At 42.4% G+C, this 21,651-nt stretch overlaps 1 protein-coding gene across 2 annotated transcripts; it reads right to left on the bottom strand.

Annotated features, from left to right (window-relative positions):
* Nucleotides 1-8,317: 8,317 nt before the first annotated feature.
* Ywhah (tyrosine 3-monooxygenase/tryptophan 5-monooxygenase activation protein eta) lies at nt 8,318-19,790 on the bottom strand. 2 transcript variants are annotated; one of them, XM_005339875.4, is made up of 2 exons: nt 19,446-19,790; nt 8,318-9,771 (listed from the first exon to the last, which is right to left on the bottom strand). In XM_005339875.4, the coding sequence occupies exons 1-2, from the start codon at nt 19,530-19,532 to the stop codon at nt 9,118-9,120; spliced, it is 741 nt and encodes a 246-aa protein (XP_005339932.1). In that variant the 5' UTR covers nt 19,533-19,790; the 3' UTR covers nt 8,318-9,117. The 2 variants fall into 2 exon arrangements, with proteins under 2 accessions (XP_005339932.1, XP_040147994.1); XM_040292060.2 differs by lacking the exon at nt 19,446-19,790 and adding an exon at nt 9,963-10,085.
* Between the last annotated feature and the right edge of the window lie 1,861 nt (nt 19,791-21,651).

The raw sequence follows: 21,651 nt of genomic DNA, 5'->3' as shown, positions 1-21,651 counted from the left end.
GAAATACCCAGATCAGTTGTACCTTGCATAAAGTTATACAGTGAAGCAGAAACTGAGAATCTTGTCTCCAGCTCAGATCCAGACCCCACTGTGCCTGAATGTCACAGGGAGGGTGTGGAGGGCAAGCGTATCAGAACACAGGTGACAAGGACATGAATGACCAGCTGACCACCTGGCAAGAAAATCAACCACTAAAGGACTGATGGAGAAAGTATGTGACCAACGGGTTGATTACTGACTGGCTGACAGAATGGTTGTACTTACTGGCAGGATAGCTGACAAGATTGACTGACAGGCTGGCTAGATTTTCTCACAGGGCCAACTGGCAATATGACTAGATCAGCTTACAGAATGAGGGTCAGGCTTGGTTAGCAGATTGGTTGCTGCAGGCATTCCAGAGACTGCCAGCCGCTCAACCTCAGTCCCCTCCTTCTCCCACTTCAAGCCATGTCATCATGAGGCCCCTCCCACCGCCAACAGGTTCCAGAACCAACAGATGCAAAGTTGGGGAAGGGAACCATAACTCGCTCCGGAGGCTAGCTGTTTCAGCCCCTCCGCAGCTTCAAGGTGTCACTCCGTGGCCCAGCCGGGAAGATAGGGGTTGGACGATAGGCGACAGGCGACGCTAAGTGTGGGCATAGTTGCGTATGGGCGGGGATACTGGTGGGGAGTTAGCAGGAGCAAAGAGGAACGGTGGAGCCCTCCAGTCGACTCTTCCGCTGGACATTGCCTCTATTCCCTCCCCCTTTTGCTTTCACCCTTCACCTCCTTCATCCTCCCCTATCCTCTTGGGAGCATGAGTTGCCCTGCAGACCTGTCCGGTCACTTGATAGGGTGAAAGAAGTTTCTGACTTTTATCAGTAACCCCAGCCTGGGTATCCGGACCGCTCGTGATAGGTCAAGGGACCCTGGGACCCTTTGGGCGCCAGGTGGGTGGCAGAGTCTTACAGGGGTGAAAAGCCCCTCACCGCCTCAGAAGTCCTTGAGGACTCTACAAAAGCCAGGGGTCCTAGGTGAGCAGGTTGGGACGGGAGCCAGAGGAATTTTTTTTTAACTGTTTCTATAAATGAGTCTCAAATTATGCCTCACCCTCACTTGCTCCCTCCCGATGTACCGCTATTCCTCAGCAGCGCTCCTGCAAACTCACCGGCCTTCCTGACAGCCAGTCTGGAGCGTGGCGGACAACACTTAGCCCGCTAGGTGGCATCAAAGGCCTGCAAAAGTTGGGGCAGATTGGTGCATTGCCCTGTGAACCCAGAAAGGTCGAAAAGGATGTAGAACCCCTTCCCAAAGGAGAGAACTTAGATCCACAATGGCAGGGAGATCCTCACAGGAAGTGACTTCCTGTCCCTGGAGAAAAGGAGGCAAGCCAGAGAAGGAAGAGGCTAAGAGGATATGACACCACAGTCCAGAGCACAGGTATATTCATAGGGCCATCCAGATAGTGGGAGTCTCCTAGTATGTAAGGCTGAGTTTCTTTTCCTATAAAATTAGGGACAGGAAGGATACCTGCTTAGCCCAATGTCTGACATGCTGTGACCCAGTAGTCACATTAATAAATGTAAAACAACATTCCATAAGCCAAGACCATGCCTGGCTGGTATCTGAGTGTGATACCTCTTGACATTAATGTTAACTTGAGTAGGTACAAGCCCCAGTTATTCCATAAAATACCTCCAGTGAAGTTCTTTTATAGATTTAAATAATGTCCATTATCAGCTGACTTTAAGTAAGGGGGAGTAAGTATCCTAAGTAATCTGGGTGGGCCTCATGTAATCAGTTGAAAAGCCTTAAAATCAGTGAGCTTTCCCTGTAGAAGGTAAATTTCTGCCTGTGCACAACTCTTAATAAGAGTACCAGACTGCACTTACTAATTTCAGACCTGTCTAGCCAGTCCCCAAATCACTCAAATCAACTTCTTGCAACAAATCTCTTATTATGTATATCCTACTGGTGCTGTTTCTCTGGTTGAACCCTGAGTAATACATTGAGGTATAGTGTGTGTGTGTGTGTGTGGGGGGAGTATGCTGGGGGAGGGAGGGACTGGGCCCATAATCTTCATGTTATTCGTCCCTTTTTAAGCCCCAGGAAAAATTGTGCCTTTGGGGGGGTCCAATAGTTGGAAGATATAACAAAACCATGATTGTTTATTGTCAGGGCTGGGCATAGGGCTTTGAGGTAGATAGGGGCCCAGGGCCCCTTCTACCACCCTATCCCCAGGCCTCAGCCTCACAAATGTAACCTGCTAGTTTCCAGGGCTTTCTTTATAGTCAGCTCATCCCAAGGGAACCAAGGCTCATCCTCTTTCTCCAGTAATAGATATAGGATTGGGAATGAGGGCTATGAACCATGCTGTATCCCTGAGAACCAGCTGGTGAGGAGGAGGCTTCTCCCACAGCGACCAGCTTGCCTGCATGTCTCTGTACCATGCCTCCCCCACCTCCATCCCACAAGTCCATGTGTCATGCACAAAGCTACACCTCTTGCCCTCCCATCTTACTTCTAATAGTTACTCACATTCATCAATTACATTTTATGTTGGAGCACAATGCCACACTCTTTACTCATCTCATTTAGTCTCACTACAACCTGTGGGATGGGAATTGTTACTGTTATCATCCCATTTTACAGATGAGGAAGCTGAAGCATCAAACTATTCCTTTAGCCTTCCACCTCTTTTACCTGCCCCTGGTAGAACCTTCCAGGTGGTCTGAGAACATCTGTGGCAGAGAAAAAGCAGCTCTGGTGTGAAGCTCTGTTAAGCTGAAGGGTTTCATCACTTCTCAAGCCCTCTGTTTGCTCCTCACCTCATACAGTGACAGTGAAGAATGAGAAGATGGCTAGTCTAAGAGTGCTTGGGGCTTTATAGGTACCTGGCTTCCCTTCCTTCCTTTTCCCAGAAAACTGGGGAGGCTGATGAAAAGTCATCTGGTGAGAAAACAGTAGGCTCGAGTCAGCCTGAGTTTGAGATCTGCTGCTGCTGCCTGAAAGTATGGAACCTTCAGCAAATTCTAGAATTTATCTAGACATTGGTTTACTCACCTGCAAGATAGGCAAATTAGGGCCTATGGACACAGTGAAACAGCATGTATTTTCATTCATCTCTTCACCTTTATTAGGGGGTTGATGACAGTGAAGACCTTAAGCTACAAATATAAGAGATTACCATTGTTACTGCTGAATGATCATGCCTCACCATCTCCACCCTGCCCCAAACAAACAAAAAACTTGCTCTTCCCAAAGTACAGCATTTGGTGGTGTTGGGGGGGGGTACCTCCTTCCTAAGCCTGACCCTGAAGATGTAAGCCTCTGTAAATATTCCTAAGGCAACTCTCTTGCTTTGGCTTAGTCCTAGGCCTGCCCCACCACCCTCATCTATCTGAATCAGTATCTCTCCTCTACCCCAAGTCACTCAATATCAGGAGCCTGAATATCAGCCTGAATATCCTTGCCCTCACCCTTATTCATTCCTTCAGCAAATCCTGTCAGCTCCCAAATATACCTATGTCACTCCATCTCACAGTTAAATCACTACCCAAAATCCCTCCTAAACAAACTGCTCTCCCAAATTGCTCCACACAACAGACCACCAGGGTGAGATTTCTTTTAACACAATGCAAACAAGATCCTGTCACCTGCTGCTCAAAATCCTCCCACAGGGCTTTCCAGTGCTAGGAAAATGAAGGCCAAAGTTCTAACCTCCAAGGTCTTATGAGGTTTGGTTTCTGCTGCCCTGCCCTCTCAACCTTCAGCTCTCTCCTGGTTTTTGCTTGGCCTCCCCATCTACCTTTCCATTCTGGATATTCTACATGCTTTCTCTGTACATGCTGTTTCTTCTGCCAGTCTTCTCCCCAACTCATCCCCATCCTACTGCCTTCCGCAGAGCTTTTGGACCCTCCTGCCCAAGCTGCTTCCAGTAGCTTGTTAGATGTTCCTGGAGTTTGACACTTTCCCTTTTGAACATTATGCTCAGTCTACACCATAGCATGCATTCGGGTGACTATGGGATTACCCTCACTCTGAAACATATACAACATACACAATTGTGTGCTTCACTAGAAGCTGGGCGGGTTTTGTTCACTATGGTATCCCCAATATCCCTACACAGGAAATACTGAATCACCACTTGTGGGATGAATCATGGATAAGGGAGAGAAGCTAGGCATCTGCCTGATTATGGGCAGGGGGCCACAAATCCTGATTTGCTTGGGGAGACCCAGTGTTCTTTTGTTATCCATGAAAAATAATAATGGTGCCCTTGTTCACTCTAAAGTATTCCAATATGGTGACAAGTTACTGAATCAGCCCGGTTATTAGAAAGGGAAGGGTTCTACTTTTTTTTGAGCCCCCACAGTGATTCAACTTTTCCCCCAAAAGACCAGAGCTTCTTGCTCCTGAGATATTTTCTTCTTTTAATATTCTTTCTGTATTGTTCCCAACCCTCAGAAATACATAAGAATTCTGTTTGCCCATTTCACTTCAGAAGTGTCCTCCTGGAGTGTTGCCATGGTGATTGGATGATGTCACTGCCCTGGAAATGGTTGCCTAGGAAATGACTGATGTCACTTCTAGAAGATGATTCCCATGGTAACCATCTGGGTAGAATGTGGAGTAGCTAGGAAAGTGAAGAGTATGGAGGGCAGATGCAGAAGGAACAAATGTGAAGAGTGGAAGGAAAAGGGGAAGAGAAAAGTACAGGGGAAAAGACCAAGAACAGGATTCAGACCACCCCCAGAGCAGTTGAAAATAATACAGAATCTCAGAAATGAAAGTTCCCAGAGACCACCAAAAGCAACAATCTCATTTTTTTACAGATACATCCAAGAGGCGAGGACTTGCTCTAGATCACACTACTAATTTGCAAGTGTAAAGAGAAAAGACTTCAGTTGTTTTGTAGGGCTCATCAGTAGATTGGGGTGGAGAAATGAAGGATTCTTGTTGTTCTTTTAAAAAAATTCTGACCTCAAATTAGTCAAATTATGAATAATTGACTGAATAAGAAATTCTTATTGTGCATTGTGTGTTAGGCCTGGAGAGGAACTTAAGTGACAATTTTACTCTTTGCTTCTTATTTTTTTATTCCCCACTAGAGTGTTAGCCCTAGGAGAACAAGACTCCTGTCTGTCTCAATTCACCAAGTATCTCCAGCCCCCTACCCAATATGTACCATGTAGTAGCAGCTCAATGAGATTATTGAATAAACAAAGAAGTGATAAATGCCATTGTGTGGTTCAGACACATAGAACCAGTTCAGGGTCACACAGAAACTGACAGGTGGGATTTTATAGATTGAATTTGGATAGAGCAAGAGAAGAAACCCCTTCCAGAAGGAGAGTAAGAACTTGAGCAAAACACAAGAGCAGTTTGAATAAGTTGGATGCAGCTGGAGATAGTTTTCAACTAGTGGTACTTCAGTCCATATCAAGCTACAACTGTTAGTATATTATTACAAGTAATGCACTTTCTGAAGTGAAGGAGCTCCAAGTTTTAGGAGAAAGAAAGGTATTAAGGTCCCCATTAAGGTCCAGGGTATGCCTGGGAGTAGGAGTAGTACAATAAAAAAGACCCATCCAGCTGGAGCAAATGTAAAGGAGAAAGTAATCTCTCCCCTTTGAACTGCTATGTGACTTTGGTCAGGCTTTGCATTATTCTTCTAAACTGCTATCCAGATCTGCAAGCGACGTTATCAAAAAGAACAAGATTCCTAAGCCAGGCATGGTAGTGGTACATTCCTATAATCCCAGCTACTCAGGAGACTCAGGATTACAAACCTCAGCAATTTAGTGAGACCCTGCCTCAATTTTTTTTTTTTTAAAGGTGGGCAAGTTGGTCACCAGGCACGGTGGCACACGCCTGTAATCCCAGCAGCTCAGGAGGCTGACACAGGAAGTTCATGAATTCAAAGCCAGCCTTGGCAATAGTGACACTAAACAACTCAGTGAGACTCTATCTCTAAATAAAATACAAAATAGGCCTGAGGATGTGGCTCAGTTGTTGAGTGCCCCTGAATTCAATCCCTGGCACTCCCCACCCCCACCAAAAAAGTGGGGATGTTGGAGATGTAGTTCAGAGGTAGAGCCCCTGGATTCAATCTTCAGTTCCATTAATAAAATAATAATAATAAAGGACTTTTAAGTCCTGCACAAAAATATATTCTTCCATTTCCTGTTTGACCTCAGGAAAGTTACTTTTTTCTGAGCCTTGTAATTGGAGCTACAACCCAGATCACAAGAGTATTAGTTTGTAATTTAAACATGTATTTAAAGCCTCATTCAGCAAGGTGATCAGCCCACAGAGGACAGAAAATGTTATTTACTCTTCCCTTTCTGATATAGTTTCTGTACTCCAGAATGACAACGAGTTGTGCTTTGGGAAATGACTTTAACAATAGATTCCTTCAACCTTTAGCTCATCCAACCTTGCTAGGTGCCATAAGGCTTATATTCCAGTGGAGGTGATAACATGCTGAAAAACTTAGAATAATAACAAAGACTGACCCCAAGTCACCTAGCAGTTCAAAGGAAAGAGGAAGCTTCCAGTCAGATCAGAGGATTGTAAATGAAAGTATTTCATTAGGTCTTGAAGGAAGAATTCCTAGGACTAATTTTTTCCAAGATGGGGATCAAAATAACCATGGCATAGTTGAAATAGTCTTGAAGTAGGACATCCCATCTTTTTTTTTTTTTTCAATTGCTCAGGCTGGCCTTGAACTCCCAAGCTCAAGTAATTCTCCTGTTTTACAGTTATATATCAGCATACCTAGCATAACAGCCCATTTTGAGCTCAGCTTTACCTTTTAATAGCCATGCACCATAAGCTGCATCTGGTATGTGGTTTCCTGCTAAAATATATTAACATTCCTATCTCTCAGGGTCATTGTACAGATTCAGAGACCATAAAAATAAGTACTCAGAACATAGTTTGCAATGGTGGTTTTCATCAGCTAACCTAACTATTGGACTATATAACAGAAGATGATTTAAGTCCCACTATTGGGGTATATTACAGAAGATGATTTAAGTCCCACTATAGTACTGATGCTTGAAATCCTAAGTGTTGGAGCTTGCCTGATAGTTGGGATTCCTAACTGAGGAATCAGTTCAAACTCTATAGGACATAAATACTCTAAGGGTGGATTGCAAGTAATGCATGGAGGGCCTAACAAGTCGAACCTACTTTATGGTAGAGCCAAAAGGACTTGGGAGGGGCTAGGGTTGTAGCTCAATGGTAGAGCACTTGTCTCACATTGTGAGGCACTGGGTTTGATCCTCAGCACCATATAAAAATAAAATAAAATAAAGGTATTGTATCCATCTGCAACTAAATTTTTTTTTAAAAAGGACCTGGGCCTCCCCATCTCAAGTAATGTGACTAAGTGATTTATTTGACAAAATTTCCATAACTAAGAATGCTATTCATTCCCCAAACTCTAGGAAATGGATATTTGAGCAAGGCTTGAAGAGCTACTGGAAACATGAAGTCATCAATTTAAAAATTTAAAGTACAACTTTGTTTCTAAGTGAAAATATTAAAAGGCTAATAAGTAAGCTGCCACATAGCTTAAGTGATGAATGCCCGTCTAACATGCCCAAGGCCTGGGTTCCCCATATAGCACCAGAAAAACAAACAAAAAAACAAAGCATTGAAATCATCCTCAGAATGAACATCACATCCTTTTTTTCCCTAGTCTTAACCCAAAGGGCATAGCACAGTAAAAAGCATGCAAGGATTTAGGGTATCTGAATGCTATTCTAGGTTGTCCCTAATTTTGCTGTGACCTAGAAAAACTATTTTATTTCTTTAGACATTAGTTTACCCTGACCTCTTTATCATGCAGTAGAAAAGCCTTCCAGGTTTAGGCCACATGCAATTCTCTCAAGAACTCCATTTGTCACTGATGGGGCTACACTTTAATTATGCATATTCCTACTTCTCTATACCCAATTTTCAGACCAAAGAAAGTGTCTGCATTACGGAGTAGTTGGAGTTGAAACATAATCCAAACCTGACTCAGAAGTAGCATGGCTTGCCAAGGTCATGGCTGTACAGGGACTCTTAGGTTCATTTACAAACATCAATTATTGGTTACAGTAGATCACAGAGGCTAATAGCTGGGTTCACAGAAGACTATTTAAAAAACTCACAACCCTTAAATGTGTGCTACAAAATATGTAATGGAATCAATTAGATGGCAGGAAAGCCTGGATACTGTACTGCTGATACTTCAATGCTCTGAGAGCCTCAAAATGAATCCAAAATGATGACTGGTTAAAGAGCTCCTTGGGAGAAGGAAAAAAATCAAGACCACACACAGAGATAATATCCCCAAAGCAGCATTTATTTACCCTTTGAATTTCAAAACATTTATAAGTCTGGCATTTCATAATCACCTGTCTTGATTGACATGGGCTGACACACATGGTGCTGTCAAGATACACAAGGACAACTGCCAAAGAGTTACAAAAAATAAATCCATGATTCTTAAACAATTGCAACCAAAAAAAAAAAAAAAAGGAAAGTTACACATATCAAAACTTTAGATGCATTGCGTTTAAAAGGTTTGTGTACATCATAATTTAAAGAGGCAAAACAAGGTGCTACTGAAACCTCACATCAAAGTTTATTATAAAGCTGATGGAAAGGAGCAAGTTGTCTCTCTGTATCAGCTTTCCCTAACAGTTTTCCATTAGCTGAAGAAAGAGGTGAAAGGGCTGAATTCATTTTTGCATGCACAAGATGTACTGCTTAACAAAACACTATCAGCTTGTTTTAAATATCAACCATAGCCTGTGTTGGCTAATTCTCCTCTCTAAACTCCCCAATTACTTTTGCCTAGATTTGCCATAGATTAATAGGCATAGTTAAATGCCTCATTCAGAACATACTTCTTTGCACAATTCAAAAAGGGAGCTCCTGTAAGCTCAAAGCAACCATCAGTCCAGCAATGCCCATGATGATTTATCTGAAACTGCTTCCCAAGAGACAGGAGAGCAGATCTGAGTAGCTGTGCTGCCAATACAGATAGGTTTAGCACTAGATATTTAGTGACTGTGGCAAGGAAGAATTGGTGATGATGGGAATGGTGGGTGAAGGAAGGGCCAGGGATCTGAAGGATCTTCAGTTGCCTTCTCCTGCTTCTTCATCCTGCTGGTCGCTTGTCCAGAGGGTGAGGTTGTCTCGAAGCAACTGCATGATGAGTGTGGAGTCCTTATAGGAATCCTCATTTAATGTGTCCAGCTCAGCTATGGCATCATCGAAGGCTTGTTTAGCTAAGAGGCAGGCCTGCTCAGGTGCATTCTGGATCTCGTAGTAGAACACAGAGAAGTTGAGGGCCAGGCCCAGCCGAATGGGATGTGTTGGCTGCATGTGCTCTTTGCTGATTTCAAAGGCCTCCTTGTAGGCTGCCTCGGAAGCTTCTACCACACTGTTTTTCTTCTCCCCAGAAGCCACTTCTGCCAAATAGCGGTAGTAATCACCTTTCATTTTCAGGTAAAACACCTTGCTCTCATACTGGAAATCATTGCAGTTCTTGATGAGGAACTTGTCAAGCAGAGCCAAGACATCATTGCACACTGTCTCCAGCTCCTTCTCAATCTTCTCCCGGTAAGCTTTAACTTTCTCCAATTTCTTTTCATTTCCATCAGACATGGTTTTCTGCTCAATGCTGCTAATGACCCTCCAAGAAGATCGCCGGGCACCAACCACATTCTTATAGGCCACTGAGAGGAGATTTCGATCTTCGTTGGAGAGAGGTTCATTCAGCTCTGTCACCTGTAAAACCCCAAAGAGACAAACATTTGAGAGCTAAACCCAAAAATCTTGGAAAATTCTTTCTCCAACATAATTAACAATCCTTCTCAAGAAAGGACTTATGGACAAGCCAACTCTGGAGAAAAAACATTCATGGGCAAAATCAATATACATCCTATCCAATGGAAGACTATAGTACAAAAGTTACATACTTGGAAACTCAAAATAGGAATAGAGAAGTCATCAAGTCTTGAATGTAAGATGTTGCTTTCATCTTGGAAGGAATGGTGACAAGGATGATTATGGAAAGGGATAATCATGAGGAAGAAAACACTGAGACTTTATCCTGTTTGATTATTTTCCTACAGATTCTCCCAGCCCTCCCTCAAGCCAAAATAAATGATGCATTTATTTTGTAAATGTCCCCATCTCTGCTCAAAGGAAACAAAGCTACATAGCTGCCCTATTTACTCTGACCTGATAGGAGCCCAGGCCTAACTGGCCCTAGAAGCACTAATTATTTTAAATGGAAAAGTTAAAGTTCACCAGTTGTTAATTTCCCTTAGTTCTCTATGATGCCAACTCCAGGTGAATCAGCTATATAGTTAGTAAGACTGTTGTGGGTTGAATCGTGTCCCCAGTAAGATGTTAAGGTCCTACCTTCTGGTATGGAAAATGTGACCTTATTTGAAAATAAGGTCTATGCAAATATAATTAGTTAAGATGAAGTCACATAGGAGTAGGATATATCCAAGATCCAGTAACTGGTGTTCTCGCAAGGAGAGTGAGATTTTAAAGAGACAGACATACACAGAGAACAATGTAACAACAGAGGCAGAGATTGGAATGATGTTGCCTCTATAGAGGCAAGGAAGAGTTCTTCCCTAGGAACTTCAGAAGGAAGGCAGCCCCATCAAATCCCCAATTTCAGACTTTTAGCCTCCAGAACTATAAGAAAATACATTATAGTTTTAAGATACTCAGTTGGTGGTACTTTGTTCAGCAGCCCCAGGAAACTAACACAGGTCTTTAAAATAAAAAAAACCCAGGTCTGGGGCCAGCAAAGTAGCTAACTTGCTAAAGTAATCTAGGCCCTCAAAAGAGCCTGTAACCCCTTCACAAAATATCTCCTTAACATGACGTATTGGTAAAGGTCTTTTATTTTTTAATTTTTTTTTAGTTGTCAATGGATCTTTATTTATATATATACATGGTGCTGAGAATCGGACCCTGTGCTTCACACTTGCCAGGCAAGTGCTCTACCACTGAACTATAACCCCAACCCCAATGTCTTTTATTTTAAAAGGAAAAAAGGGAAGAAAGCAAAACACTTGGGAAACCATAAAATAAAGAAAGGTATTACTTAAATTGAGCTTTAATGAGGGAACCGCCACCAAAGAAGGAGAGAATGAAGAGTTATACAAAGCAAATTCTAATGGACATTCAAGAATGAGCAGCAGAGAATCAGAAATAATGATAGTTTATTTGGGGAAAAAGTGATCCAAGAACATAAGCAACAAATGTAATTATTACATTTAAAAATCAGAGAAGTTGTACCTAGTTCTTACAAGTTCAATCAAGCAGGTGAGTCTCTCTGCCCCAAACCCCAGACAAAATAAAAACACACCAGCTCCCCATTCTAATTTCCCCATTTCCCTATCTCTAGGACATCTACATTTCAGTACAAATCCTCAACCCAGGAATATGTGCACCCTCCTTTGCCTACTCTAATCAAACCAAATCCACACTTCATTCTTCAGTGTGTCTTCAGTTCAGTCATTTCCCATGGGGCTGCCCCAACTTCAGTCAAGTGGGGTTCCTCATTCCTCCCCTCAAGTTCATTAGTAGCCTTCATACCTCTGAAACCTGCGATAGTCCAGGACAATCTTTTCCTTTTTACTAATCCAAAATCCATGCTCCCTTCAAATTCAGTTGAAGACCAGTGATACTCCCCACCCCAGTTTTCTCCTCTAGTAAGCCTTTAAACATTCACTTTTGCATTTGTTAGTAGAAAGACAAAGAGACTCTGTAAACATTTCTAAGTCTTTTAAGGAAGCAACCCTTCTAAATCAAAATTCCATCTCATTTTGACAAACACAGAATGCTTGAGCCCTATAGGCAAGAGTCAATAAAATAAAATATAAAGAACAGAATTTGAAGAGCTCCTTAGATTCTGTAGTAACAATCCAGGTAAGGCCACTAGACATTAAAATGCAAATAATATCCAAGAGTCGTAATATATTTCATCCTGTGACTAATGAAGTTGTTTCTCCTAGACTGCTCTAAAGATTCACCAAGGTAACTTCCCAGAGTATATCAAGATAGAGTGCATATCTGAAATACATATATTATACAATGTAATTATTAATTACTGAAACCTAAGACATCTGGGCTAGTCTAGCTAGTTGCATGTGACCTCAAACACAATCTTTCTAGGCATCAAAAGTAAAATAAGGAGGATTAGAACAAATGATCTCCAAGGTCCATTTCAGCTTCACCATTTTTCCTAATAAGCACCAATAAAAGGTGTGGTAAGGCAAAAGGTTGACCATATTAATATAAGTGAAGTTTAGATATAATCTATAAGTTTTAGGAATTCATGCAAAAAACATCCCTTTTCCATTGTGGATAAATTGCTAAAAAAATAAGTATTGGGTAATATTTATGATACCTTCACAAGAAAATAATTTACTAGGAGCATCAGTGTTTATGTAACAATCATCTGGTAGCCAGCCAGTCTCAATGAATCACTATCTGCATCAGCTGAGTGTGACTAACATAACTAAGTAAGCACTGTTCTTAGAACCCCAGCCAGATTTAACTAGGAATTAACTGGGTATGTTTAAATATATTATTTTTTAATACTGCTAGGTCAAAACTCAGCTAGTAAAAAGAAAATTTATCACTTGATCAGTTACTAAAAAAAACCCTGAATTTCCCCAGATTGGAAATGAGACCCAAAACAGATTTGCAACTAAGCTTGACTGACAATACATACTTCAAATAACCTCCACTGATGTTAGTTAGCACTAGTTGCCAACACTTCAAATACCAAAATATAGCAGCCAGAACAAAAGTTTGGTCCTAGGGGCTGGAGATATAGTTCAGTGGTAGAGCATTTACCTAGCATGTTGAGGGTCCTGGCATCATCCCTGCTTTCTCCCCCCAAAAAAAGCTCAAGGAGAAGCAGATACTTTACATACTAAATCAGCTGAATGATCATCTGCAGAACCTATGGAGATGAGATTTTGCATCTCTGCAATCACAGGCTTCCAAATATTTTCTAATTAGGAATACAAAGCAAAGACAAAACAAAGAATTTTAGGTAGAAGAGATTTAAGAACATGGCTTTCAATCTTCTTTCCCCTCCAATACCAGTGTAATACTCATTTCTACCACTTAATCAGCTGCCCTCAGAGCAGCCTCCTTGGCCACTAAGTCTTCATGTGGTTCCCAGACACCTAAGAGGTTGTCCCACTTCTGCTCGGAATCTCTGTTTTCTTGTACAACTCCCCAATTTATTTTGTCCTATTTACATCCTTACTGAAAACTTTAAATTGACTAAGCCTTCCCATTTTATAAAGATCCCCCTTTTTATTTAAGGACTACCAGCCATTTTTCTAATGTCTTTACCACAGCCTTTGGCTATACCAACTCTCAACCCTGGGGAACTTTTACCCAGCTTCTCTGTGCTGCGACTACACAGCATTACTGAAAGTCACAAATAACCCAGCCTGCTGCTAATTCATTTATCTTCCCATGACACCATTCGCTTACTCAAACATCCCCAGGGGCCTCCTCCAGCAACTCATAAGGCAATAAACTATGTGTTTTTGAGTAAAAATAGATCCATGCCAAAAATAGAACAGTGACTATTTAGGAAAATTTTAAGCTATTAATCTGGGAAACATTCAACATCAAAAGTAATACTTACCAAACAAAAATGCCACCCAGACTGCCAGGCCATCCAGGCCATACTTCCAGTTAGGGGTAATTTTACTTGTTCTGAACACCTCTCCCATCCTTCACAGCTACACCTGCCTACACACACACATTGTCCCATCATTTATAGTTATCTTGCCCACGTTATTGACCAGCTCCATTTTGATGTTGAGTTTATAACAGAAGAAAACAATTCTCCTGAGCAATTATGTTAACAAAATCATATAATGAAATCTTTAAGCTTCTTTGACAGAACACTATTAAAAAAAAAAAAAAAAAAAGCAAGCCAGAAAGATGGCTTTTTTTGGGGGGTGGGGGGGGTCCTTTCCCAAGTTAATTCCCAGGAAGTAAGGCTCCCACTTGGATCCAAAGTAGCAGACTACTCCCTACAGGCCACTGTACAAAAACATCATCAGCCAAGGCCAGGCTGAGCCCAGTATTCTCACTAGAGTAAGGCTGCAAGTTCTGCTAGGCTACAAGATAGGCTAAATTTCAAGCTCAGATAATCAACTTCCACTCTAAGCTAATGTTATAAAATATTTACCCTCATTATCAATGAGATGGTCTCTGCCTTGCTTTTGACATTATCAAACATTTTCACAGGGATCTATAGAGGTTAAAGGCAACCCCTTTTGAAATGCATTACTGAATGCTGCCATCCCTGGAGGCACCAGCATAGGCAGCTTCAGAAGTTGTGCCAGGTTCTGACTGCAGGAAGTGTCAACACCAAGGAAATGCCACTGTAGCAAGGAGTAGAAGAAGCACCAAAATGCTGGAGTGGAAGACCAGTTGCCTCTACCTGGACACTAGGGAGAATTTTACCTGCAATCAAGAAAATGTTATTTAGGGACCTTATAGGCTTACAAAATACTAAAAAAAAAAAAAAAAAAAAAAAAAAGATGGAGAAACAACTAGTGCCAAGTATATGAAACAATTTCTTGAAGTACAAGCTAATACAGTCCTATACTCATTTCATAGCAGGAACTCAAATCCAACTAACATTTGACTTATTAAACTAAAAAAATACTCCTGACCTTCAGAAGAATAAGCCAAATCTAGATCTGAGTTTTCCCTCTTATGCTTCTCTGGTATAGCTAAGACCCTTATATGACAGATTGTCTATAGTTAAACTGGGTTAAAATTACCTATATCGAATAAATAAAATTGTTTCAAAAGCCCACTTGTATAAAGTAACTGGAATGTGTTTGTGGATGATGAAAAATGTTTAATATACCTGAATATATACAGGAAACATTATCCCTTAGCCTCCTGTGGTAGTATCATACAGTGGTTACCATCAGAGCTATGAATTCCAAGTTCAAATCATGGTTTGACAACTTAAGTTTGTGAGAAAATCAAACCGAGTGTTATTTGCACAATGGAGTCAATATTTATCCATAATTGTTCAAAAAATTAAATCAGAATTTGCACATGAAATAACAGCTACCTAATAAACAAAATGATAAATTCCATAAACTTGCTAAATGTAATACAGAAAACATTGGGGATACTTCCACCCAAAACTATGTAACATTACAGAGGCTATCACTAATATAAAATCCCAAAGATAAGGAAAACACATTTTTTGTTTCTTCAAGGAAATGAGTAGTGGAGGTCTTGGCTATTTGGAAGTTCTTCTGAGGATAATTCAGGAACCCAAACCCAGATGGTCATCATTTCCACTTCAGGAAAACAAAGCCCAGTGTGTTTGCCACTTAAAGTGCCTTTTAATTCTAACTATTACAAAAATCATCCAAGGCTTTCTTCCTTTTTCAGCTCTATACATGACAAGAGATAATTACATTTCAAGTGACCAGATGATAGGAAACAGAGCTCCCCTGGTTTTTATATATTTTAACAATAATGGCTTTAAGCTTTCATACCACAATTTTGGTACACCTCAAAATTACCCTTAATATCTGCAACATGGATTATGTCTTACCCAGGGCCACTCAGTGGTGCTCTCCTTTTACATACCACCTGCTTATTTCCCTACTTCCCACAATCTCACAGCTGTTGGAATAAGAGCCTTTTGCCACTGGTTGGGCCAAGTGCTTCTCCCTGTCAGACTCTTGTTTCCCTAGCTGCGGATGTTTCCTGCACTAAAGATTTCTGTAGATATTCTTCAAATCCTTTGAACACATTTCTTCCTGTCCTCAATCAACACTATGATCACGTCAGTATTAAAACATGCCACATCATTTTTATAACTTCATGCTTACTAATTACATTTCAAAAGAAAAATAGATGAATTAGAGCATTAAGAGGTATGACTAGATTGTGGCCACCAATGCATATTCCCTGGAAATCTATCTGGTTACTTTCCCTTTTCTTAAATCACTTATTCTTAAATGTTAACATTTTAATCCCATTTATATTTCAGTTCTCATAACACACAGTATTTCAGATATTTTACATAAGTTATAAATTGTGTAAAATCAGTCAATGCCTGATCTAGGAAGGATTTGGTTTCTAAAATCTTTCACAATGTTTCTTCCCACTATTACACTACATATATGTTACTAGGTATGAGATAAGGCAAGCTTGGAGATACTCCTTTATTAACTTCTCTTTAACCTTTCTTGCCTCTTCAAATTATGGGGTAAGGCAGGGAATTTTAGATCTCAATGATTTGAGGCAGCATCATAGCTTCCAATATGCGTGATTTTTCTTTTTTAAAAAAATATTTTTTAGATGTTGATGGACCTTTATTTTATTCATTTATTTATATGTGGTGCTGAAAATCGAACCCAGGGCGTCGCACATGCTAGGCAAGTGCTCTTACCAATGAGCCACAACTCCCAGCCCTGAGTTTTCTTTTTTTTTAATGCATTATTTTCATAGTTTTTTTGTAAATTTACTTTATTTCTTATTTTTAAAAATATTTATTTATTTATTTTAGTTGTAGTTGGACACAATACCTTTATTTATTTTTATGTGGTGCTGAGGATCAAACCCAGGGCCTAGCAAGAGCTAGGTAAGCGCTCTACCGCTGAGCCACAACCCAGCACTTATTATAATTTTTTTATGTGGTGCTGAGAATCAAACCCAGTGCTTCACATGCTAGGCAAGCATTCTACCACTGAGACAAAACCCCAGCCCTGCATGATTTTTCTCAAAGCTTACCAACACTGTCCTCCAGGTGATGCTGGTAGAATAGAGAACATCAATCATTACAGGTAGGCAATATTAAGTGACCATTTAAATTACAAAGGCAGCAGGAACAAGTTAGAAGATTCAGGGTAGAAAGTAATTTGTTAATAACACCAATATTCCTAGTTTGATGCTTCAGATGTCCTGAAACCAAGAGATAGAAGTTTCAAGGTCAGAGTAGTGCCTAGATCCATCCTCCCTAGTTTACTTACCTGCTTCTTCCACTGCCCTAAAAAAAGCCCACACAAATCCAGAAGGATCTAGCATTCACTCTTCCCAAAAGCTTTAGTTAAGGTTTGTATTAACAACATAAGGACTTAGTGCTCTAATAACATTAAGAATTTAATCTACAAATGCCAATTTAACAGGCAAAATGTAAGAAACCATTCTCCCTGATCAATTTAGATGGCAAAACAATATTTAACATAAGAAACAGGCATATTGACAAAAAAAAAATCTTATTTTAAAGGAGTTACCTTGAAGGAATGGTTTATTACAAATCTGATGACAGCTTGGACTGAGTTTTAAAAACTGCATGGCTTTTCTAACTTATCAATCATTTCAGATATGAATTATTAATTCCCAATACATTGAAGGGTTCATTAGTTTGCAAAATGCTACCTTAATGCCTCAGAGAACATTTGTGGACAAAAATAGCAAGTTATGGAGAAGTATTTTTCAAGTCTGATGATGAAGACCAGAAAGGCAGCCCCCCCCACCCCTCAAATTAAATTTTGTTCTGGTAATATCCCTCCATTTTTTCCTTATTTCTCATCTCAAGTTGCCTCAAGTTTCTGATAGCTCCACAAAGTATTTTCTAGCCATTTTTTCTTAACCTTAATTCAACTTCAAATTCTATCCTTCTTTCTAAAACATCATTCCCCAAAGGGCTCCTCCTAACCCTGCAGCCTTCAAGTCCCATTCCCAGGCTATGCATGGACCTCACCAATATGTTGAGAAGCTTCAGTTTACACATTCCAATTATAAGTTCTCAGTTATTGGGGAAAAGAGGCACACACAGTGTGACTTGCTGACGTGGAAAGAGGTAGATTTTTCCTAAAGAGAACTGTTTTAGGACCCCTTCCAAGGAAATGCATTCATACACTCAGTCATTTAAGATTTACAAATTCATATTTTGATTTTTTCTTCAACGAGGTCCTTAAGAATTTAAAGTTCAAGCCCCTAACTTACACTAACCCCTACTTCAGAGAAAAAAATTCCCATCTATCCACAAAGGCACACCACAGTGTTGAGATGAGGATCCCAATTTGTTAACAAATTGGCCTTGGTGTGTTGCTGGTTTCCAAACACACCTTGGTTAGATGTATAACAAGGACACCCTAGGTAAGATAACCCAACTATTACCTGGATAATCCTAAATATTGGTCTCAACTATATTTCATCTGATATTATTATCAAAAGCCTTAAAATGAGATTTTCAAATGAGTCTAACATTTGGGGATGTCTCTGGGTTGTAGTTTTTTCTTTTAGAAATCACTTCAAAAAGCTAGCCAAAAGACAATGAGCTATAATCCAGTGCAGTCACTATCAAACTTAAAAGCCACCTAAAAATTGCCCAAAAGCTGGCCAAAATGCAGATGCCTCCCAGAATTTTTGAATTTTGCGGTTTAAGGTGGAGACCTGGGAGGCTAAATATTGGACCATATAGCAAGTTGGTGGCCACCGGTTTTAATTCTACCACTGAGTGACCTTGACACAGAAGTAATGTTCACTTCTAAGATAATATGAAGAGAGACAAGACCAGTGAGATGGTAACCAGAACCCAAAGTCTCAGAAACGCAGGTGGTGTCTAATCCACTGTATGTGCTAGGGCGTGGCTGGTCACGACTCCTTCACAGGAAATCAAGCTGCAGAATCTACAAGGGTCTTGGGAATGCAAAGACATAAGCTTTCATTTCACCCAGAAGTAGTCACGTTTCAGTTTAACCTCCAGGCAGACGGTGCAACAGTGAACTTGGGGCTATAATGAGGCTACACAGCCCTCCGTCCCACAGCCCTCCCCCACGCCTAGACTGCAGGAGCGGGGTCTTCAAACACAAAGCCAGACCCCAAACATGAAAAGGTAGGGGAAAGCAATTCGAACAATCTAAACAAACTGATCGGAATTACACAGGTTTCAAGTCCTGGCAGAGAAAATCAGGAGAGACAGCGCGCCACTCACTAGGTGATTCTTTTATTACAAGTTGGTGAATGGTGGAAGGCTATGGAGTGGAAGGCTAGTGAGCCCCCAAGTCCTATAGAACAGTCTAGAAGCAGAATATGGCTCCCGCGTGTTTCCTCGGATAACCCTTCCCCCGCAACCCAGAGCACTGTTAGATGCAACGCCCCCCAGGCCGCTCATTCTGGCGGGGCTGCAAGGGCGACCCAGAACGGCTGCCCCCGCCCCCCCGAGACCCCACCCCGGCCAAGGCCTCAGGAAATGGCGGGGAGCAAGGCGGGCGCGGGAAGCGCCAGCTGTGGGTGGCCGCGCCCAGCTGGGTCTCCCCGGGCCAGTCCAAAAGGGAGATGCTGCCCGCCGCCCCATCCCTTCCCCGTGCTAGGATGCCCCGGCCAACCGCCCGGGATCGCGGCGCGCTCACCGCCTTCATGGCGGAGGCCATGTCGTCGTAGCGCTCCGCCTGTTCGGCCAGCCGCGCCCGCTGCAGCAGCTGCTCCCGGTCCCCCATGTCGCTCTAGGCCCGGCCTCGCCTCGCGCCCCGCACCGCTCGATTGCCCGCCCGTCCGCTCCCCGGTCGCCGCGGAGGCCGCCGCCGCGCACGCGCACTGGTTCCCCGGCTTGCCAGAGGCTGCAGGCTGTAGGCAGCGCCGCCGCTCGCTCCCTCTCTCTGGCTCGCTCCGCGCGCAGTGGCTGGCGGCCCGGACGCGGGCAAGAGAGGAGAAGCGGCCGCCTGGTGGGGGGATGGGTGGACGGATCGACGCCTGCGCAGTGGGAGAGGCCGGGCCGGGCGGCGGGAGTGGGAGGGGGGAAGGGCGGGCCAGCCCTAACGGTCTATTTCAAGGTGACGTCACCTACTATAAATAGCTGCCGCCACCGCCCCGCTTCAGACCTGCGCACGCGCCCTGAGAATACTGCATTTTACCGCCGCAGAGGTGGAGGTGGGAGAGAGCCGAACCCGGGTGGAGACTGCAGAGCAATAGGAGGGACCGCGGTGATGGCGGCGGCACAGGCAGTGCATTGTCACAGCCCCACCCTGAGAAGTGCCCTTCACTCCACATTGGAGACCTGGCTTGACAAGGGCCCCCAAACCAAATAAACGACGTGGAGAAGCTGAGAGGCAGCTTGCCCCAAAGGGCGGGTTGAGTCCTCCCCGCCAGAGCCCAGCGAGGCTGTTCTCAGGGCCACACCCTGTGATTGGGTCTCCCCTGGCAGTGACAGCATCCGACAGGACCTTTGAGTAAACACACACACACACACACACACACACACACACACACACACACACACGCACCCCCCTGGTTGCCGAAGTGAGAAGTGCCCTTGGGCCACTGTTCCTTCTGTGAGGAAGAGGGATTGGGTGACCTGGTTGAGATGAAAAACATTCACAACACACCTACCAGGAGCAGGCCCAAAGCTGTTTAAGCCTTACAACCCACCCCGAGTAAGCACAACAGCGATGATACAAAGCAAAGGAAAATGCTCAAGGTTATAAGGCTGAATTAAAACTCTGGGCTTCCTCTTGTGGCAAAGAAAAGTCTCTCTCTCTCTCTCTCTCTCTCTCTCTCTCTGTCTTGTTGTAGTTGGACATAATACCTTTATTTTATTTGTTTATGTTTATATGATGCTGAGGATTGAACCCAGCACGTGCTAGGGGAGCCCTCTAACCTCCCGACAAACTAGGAAAATCCCAGTGATAAAGACAACACATCTGAAATACAGTATGCCAAAGACAGCACAAGAGACAGGGCCTTGGGCTTGCTGGGAATTTTATTGAGCAACTACTGCATGCTCATCACTGATTAAGTAAGATAACAGCTTCAGCTCCTGAGAAGCTGAGATCTAAATATAAAAGAGAAGGATACATGAGTCAGAAAATGATACTAGGGTGTGGGTTCAGCATGGACAGTTAGGATAGAAAAAAAAATGTTGATGAAGATGAGAACACAGGCCTAACTGTGGGAAAGGAGGTTGGATAAAATGAGATTATGGAATGTTTAAAATGCCGGCTGAAGAGTCAAAGCTTTATCCTTAGGTAATTGGGAACCACTAAAACCATATTTCAGGCCAGGAATTTTTCTCTGAAGAGTAAGATGCATTAGAAAGGAGAAGGGAAAAACTGAAGACTGTGTTTTTCCAGACCTCAGTTTTGCCATCTGGGAAGCTGGACTTGAACTGTTGAAAGTATCATAGTCTAGAAATCCACATCCTGGATGTCAGAGCCTGCAGGACCCTTAGATTTACTTTTGTCAAACTACTTATCCTACATAAGGGAGAACTGAGCTCTGAAGAGAAGGATGGCTGACCCTATTTGTGCAGATGGTGATCAGAGCTAGGACCTCCATACCAGGTCTCTTGCTTCCCAGTCTTTCTTCTCCCTTCTGTGATGCTAAAATGGGGAACTTTCTACCTATGAAGCTGGATTTGAGTGAGGCCCTCACCCCAGCCTTCACTATGCTTTGAAGAGTCACCTTTGCTGGTGGAATCGAGGTTAACAAACCAGGCTGATTTTCCCCCTAGTGAATATCTTATGAAAATGTGAAAGGTAGTAATTAATCACCCACCCCCTCCATAAAGATGGGGTTCATGTGAGAGCTGGGAAGAGGACCAGCACAGCAAGGGGAAAATTC

This window comes from Ictidomys tridecemlineatus, chromosome 2, assembly GCF_052094955.1.
Source record: "Ictidomys tridecemlineatus isolate mIctTri1 chromosome 2, mIctTri1.hap1, whole genome shotgun sequence".
Lineage (NCBI taxonomy): Eukaryota > Metazoa > Chordata > Mammalia > Rodentia > Sciuridae > Ictidomys > Ictidomys tridecemlineatus.
The sequence above is the reverse complement of the archived record's forward strand: the minus strand, read 5'-3'. Positions and strand labels throughout refer to the sequence as shown.

Bases quoted from the DNA above. Each gene is read 5' to 3' on its own strand.
- Ywhah (XM_040292060.2), bottom strand. From the start codon at position 10,070: ATGATTATCCCTTTCCATAATCATCCTTGTCACCATTCCTTCCAAGAT. The intron at 9,772-9,962 runs GTATGTAACTTT...GGGGTTTTACAG, and splicing joins TTCCTATTTTGAGTTTCCAA to GTGACAGAGCTGAATGAACC.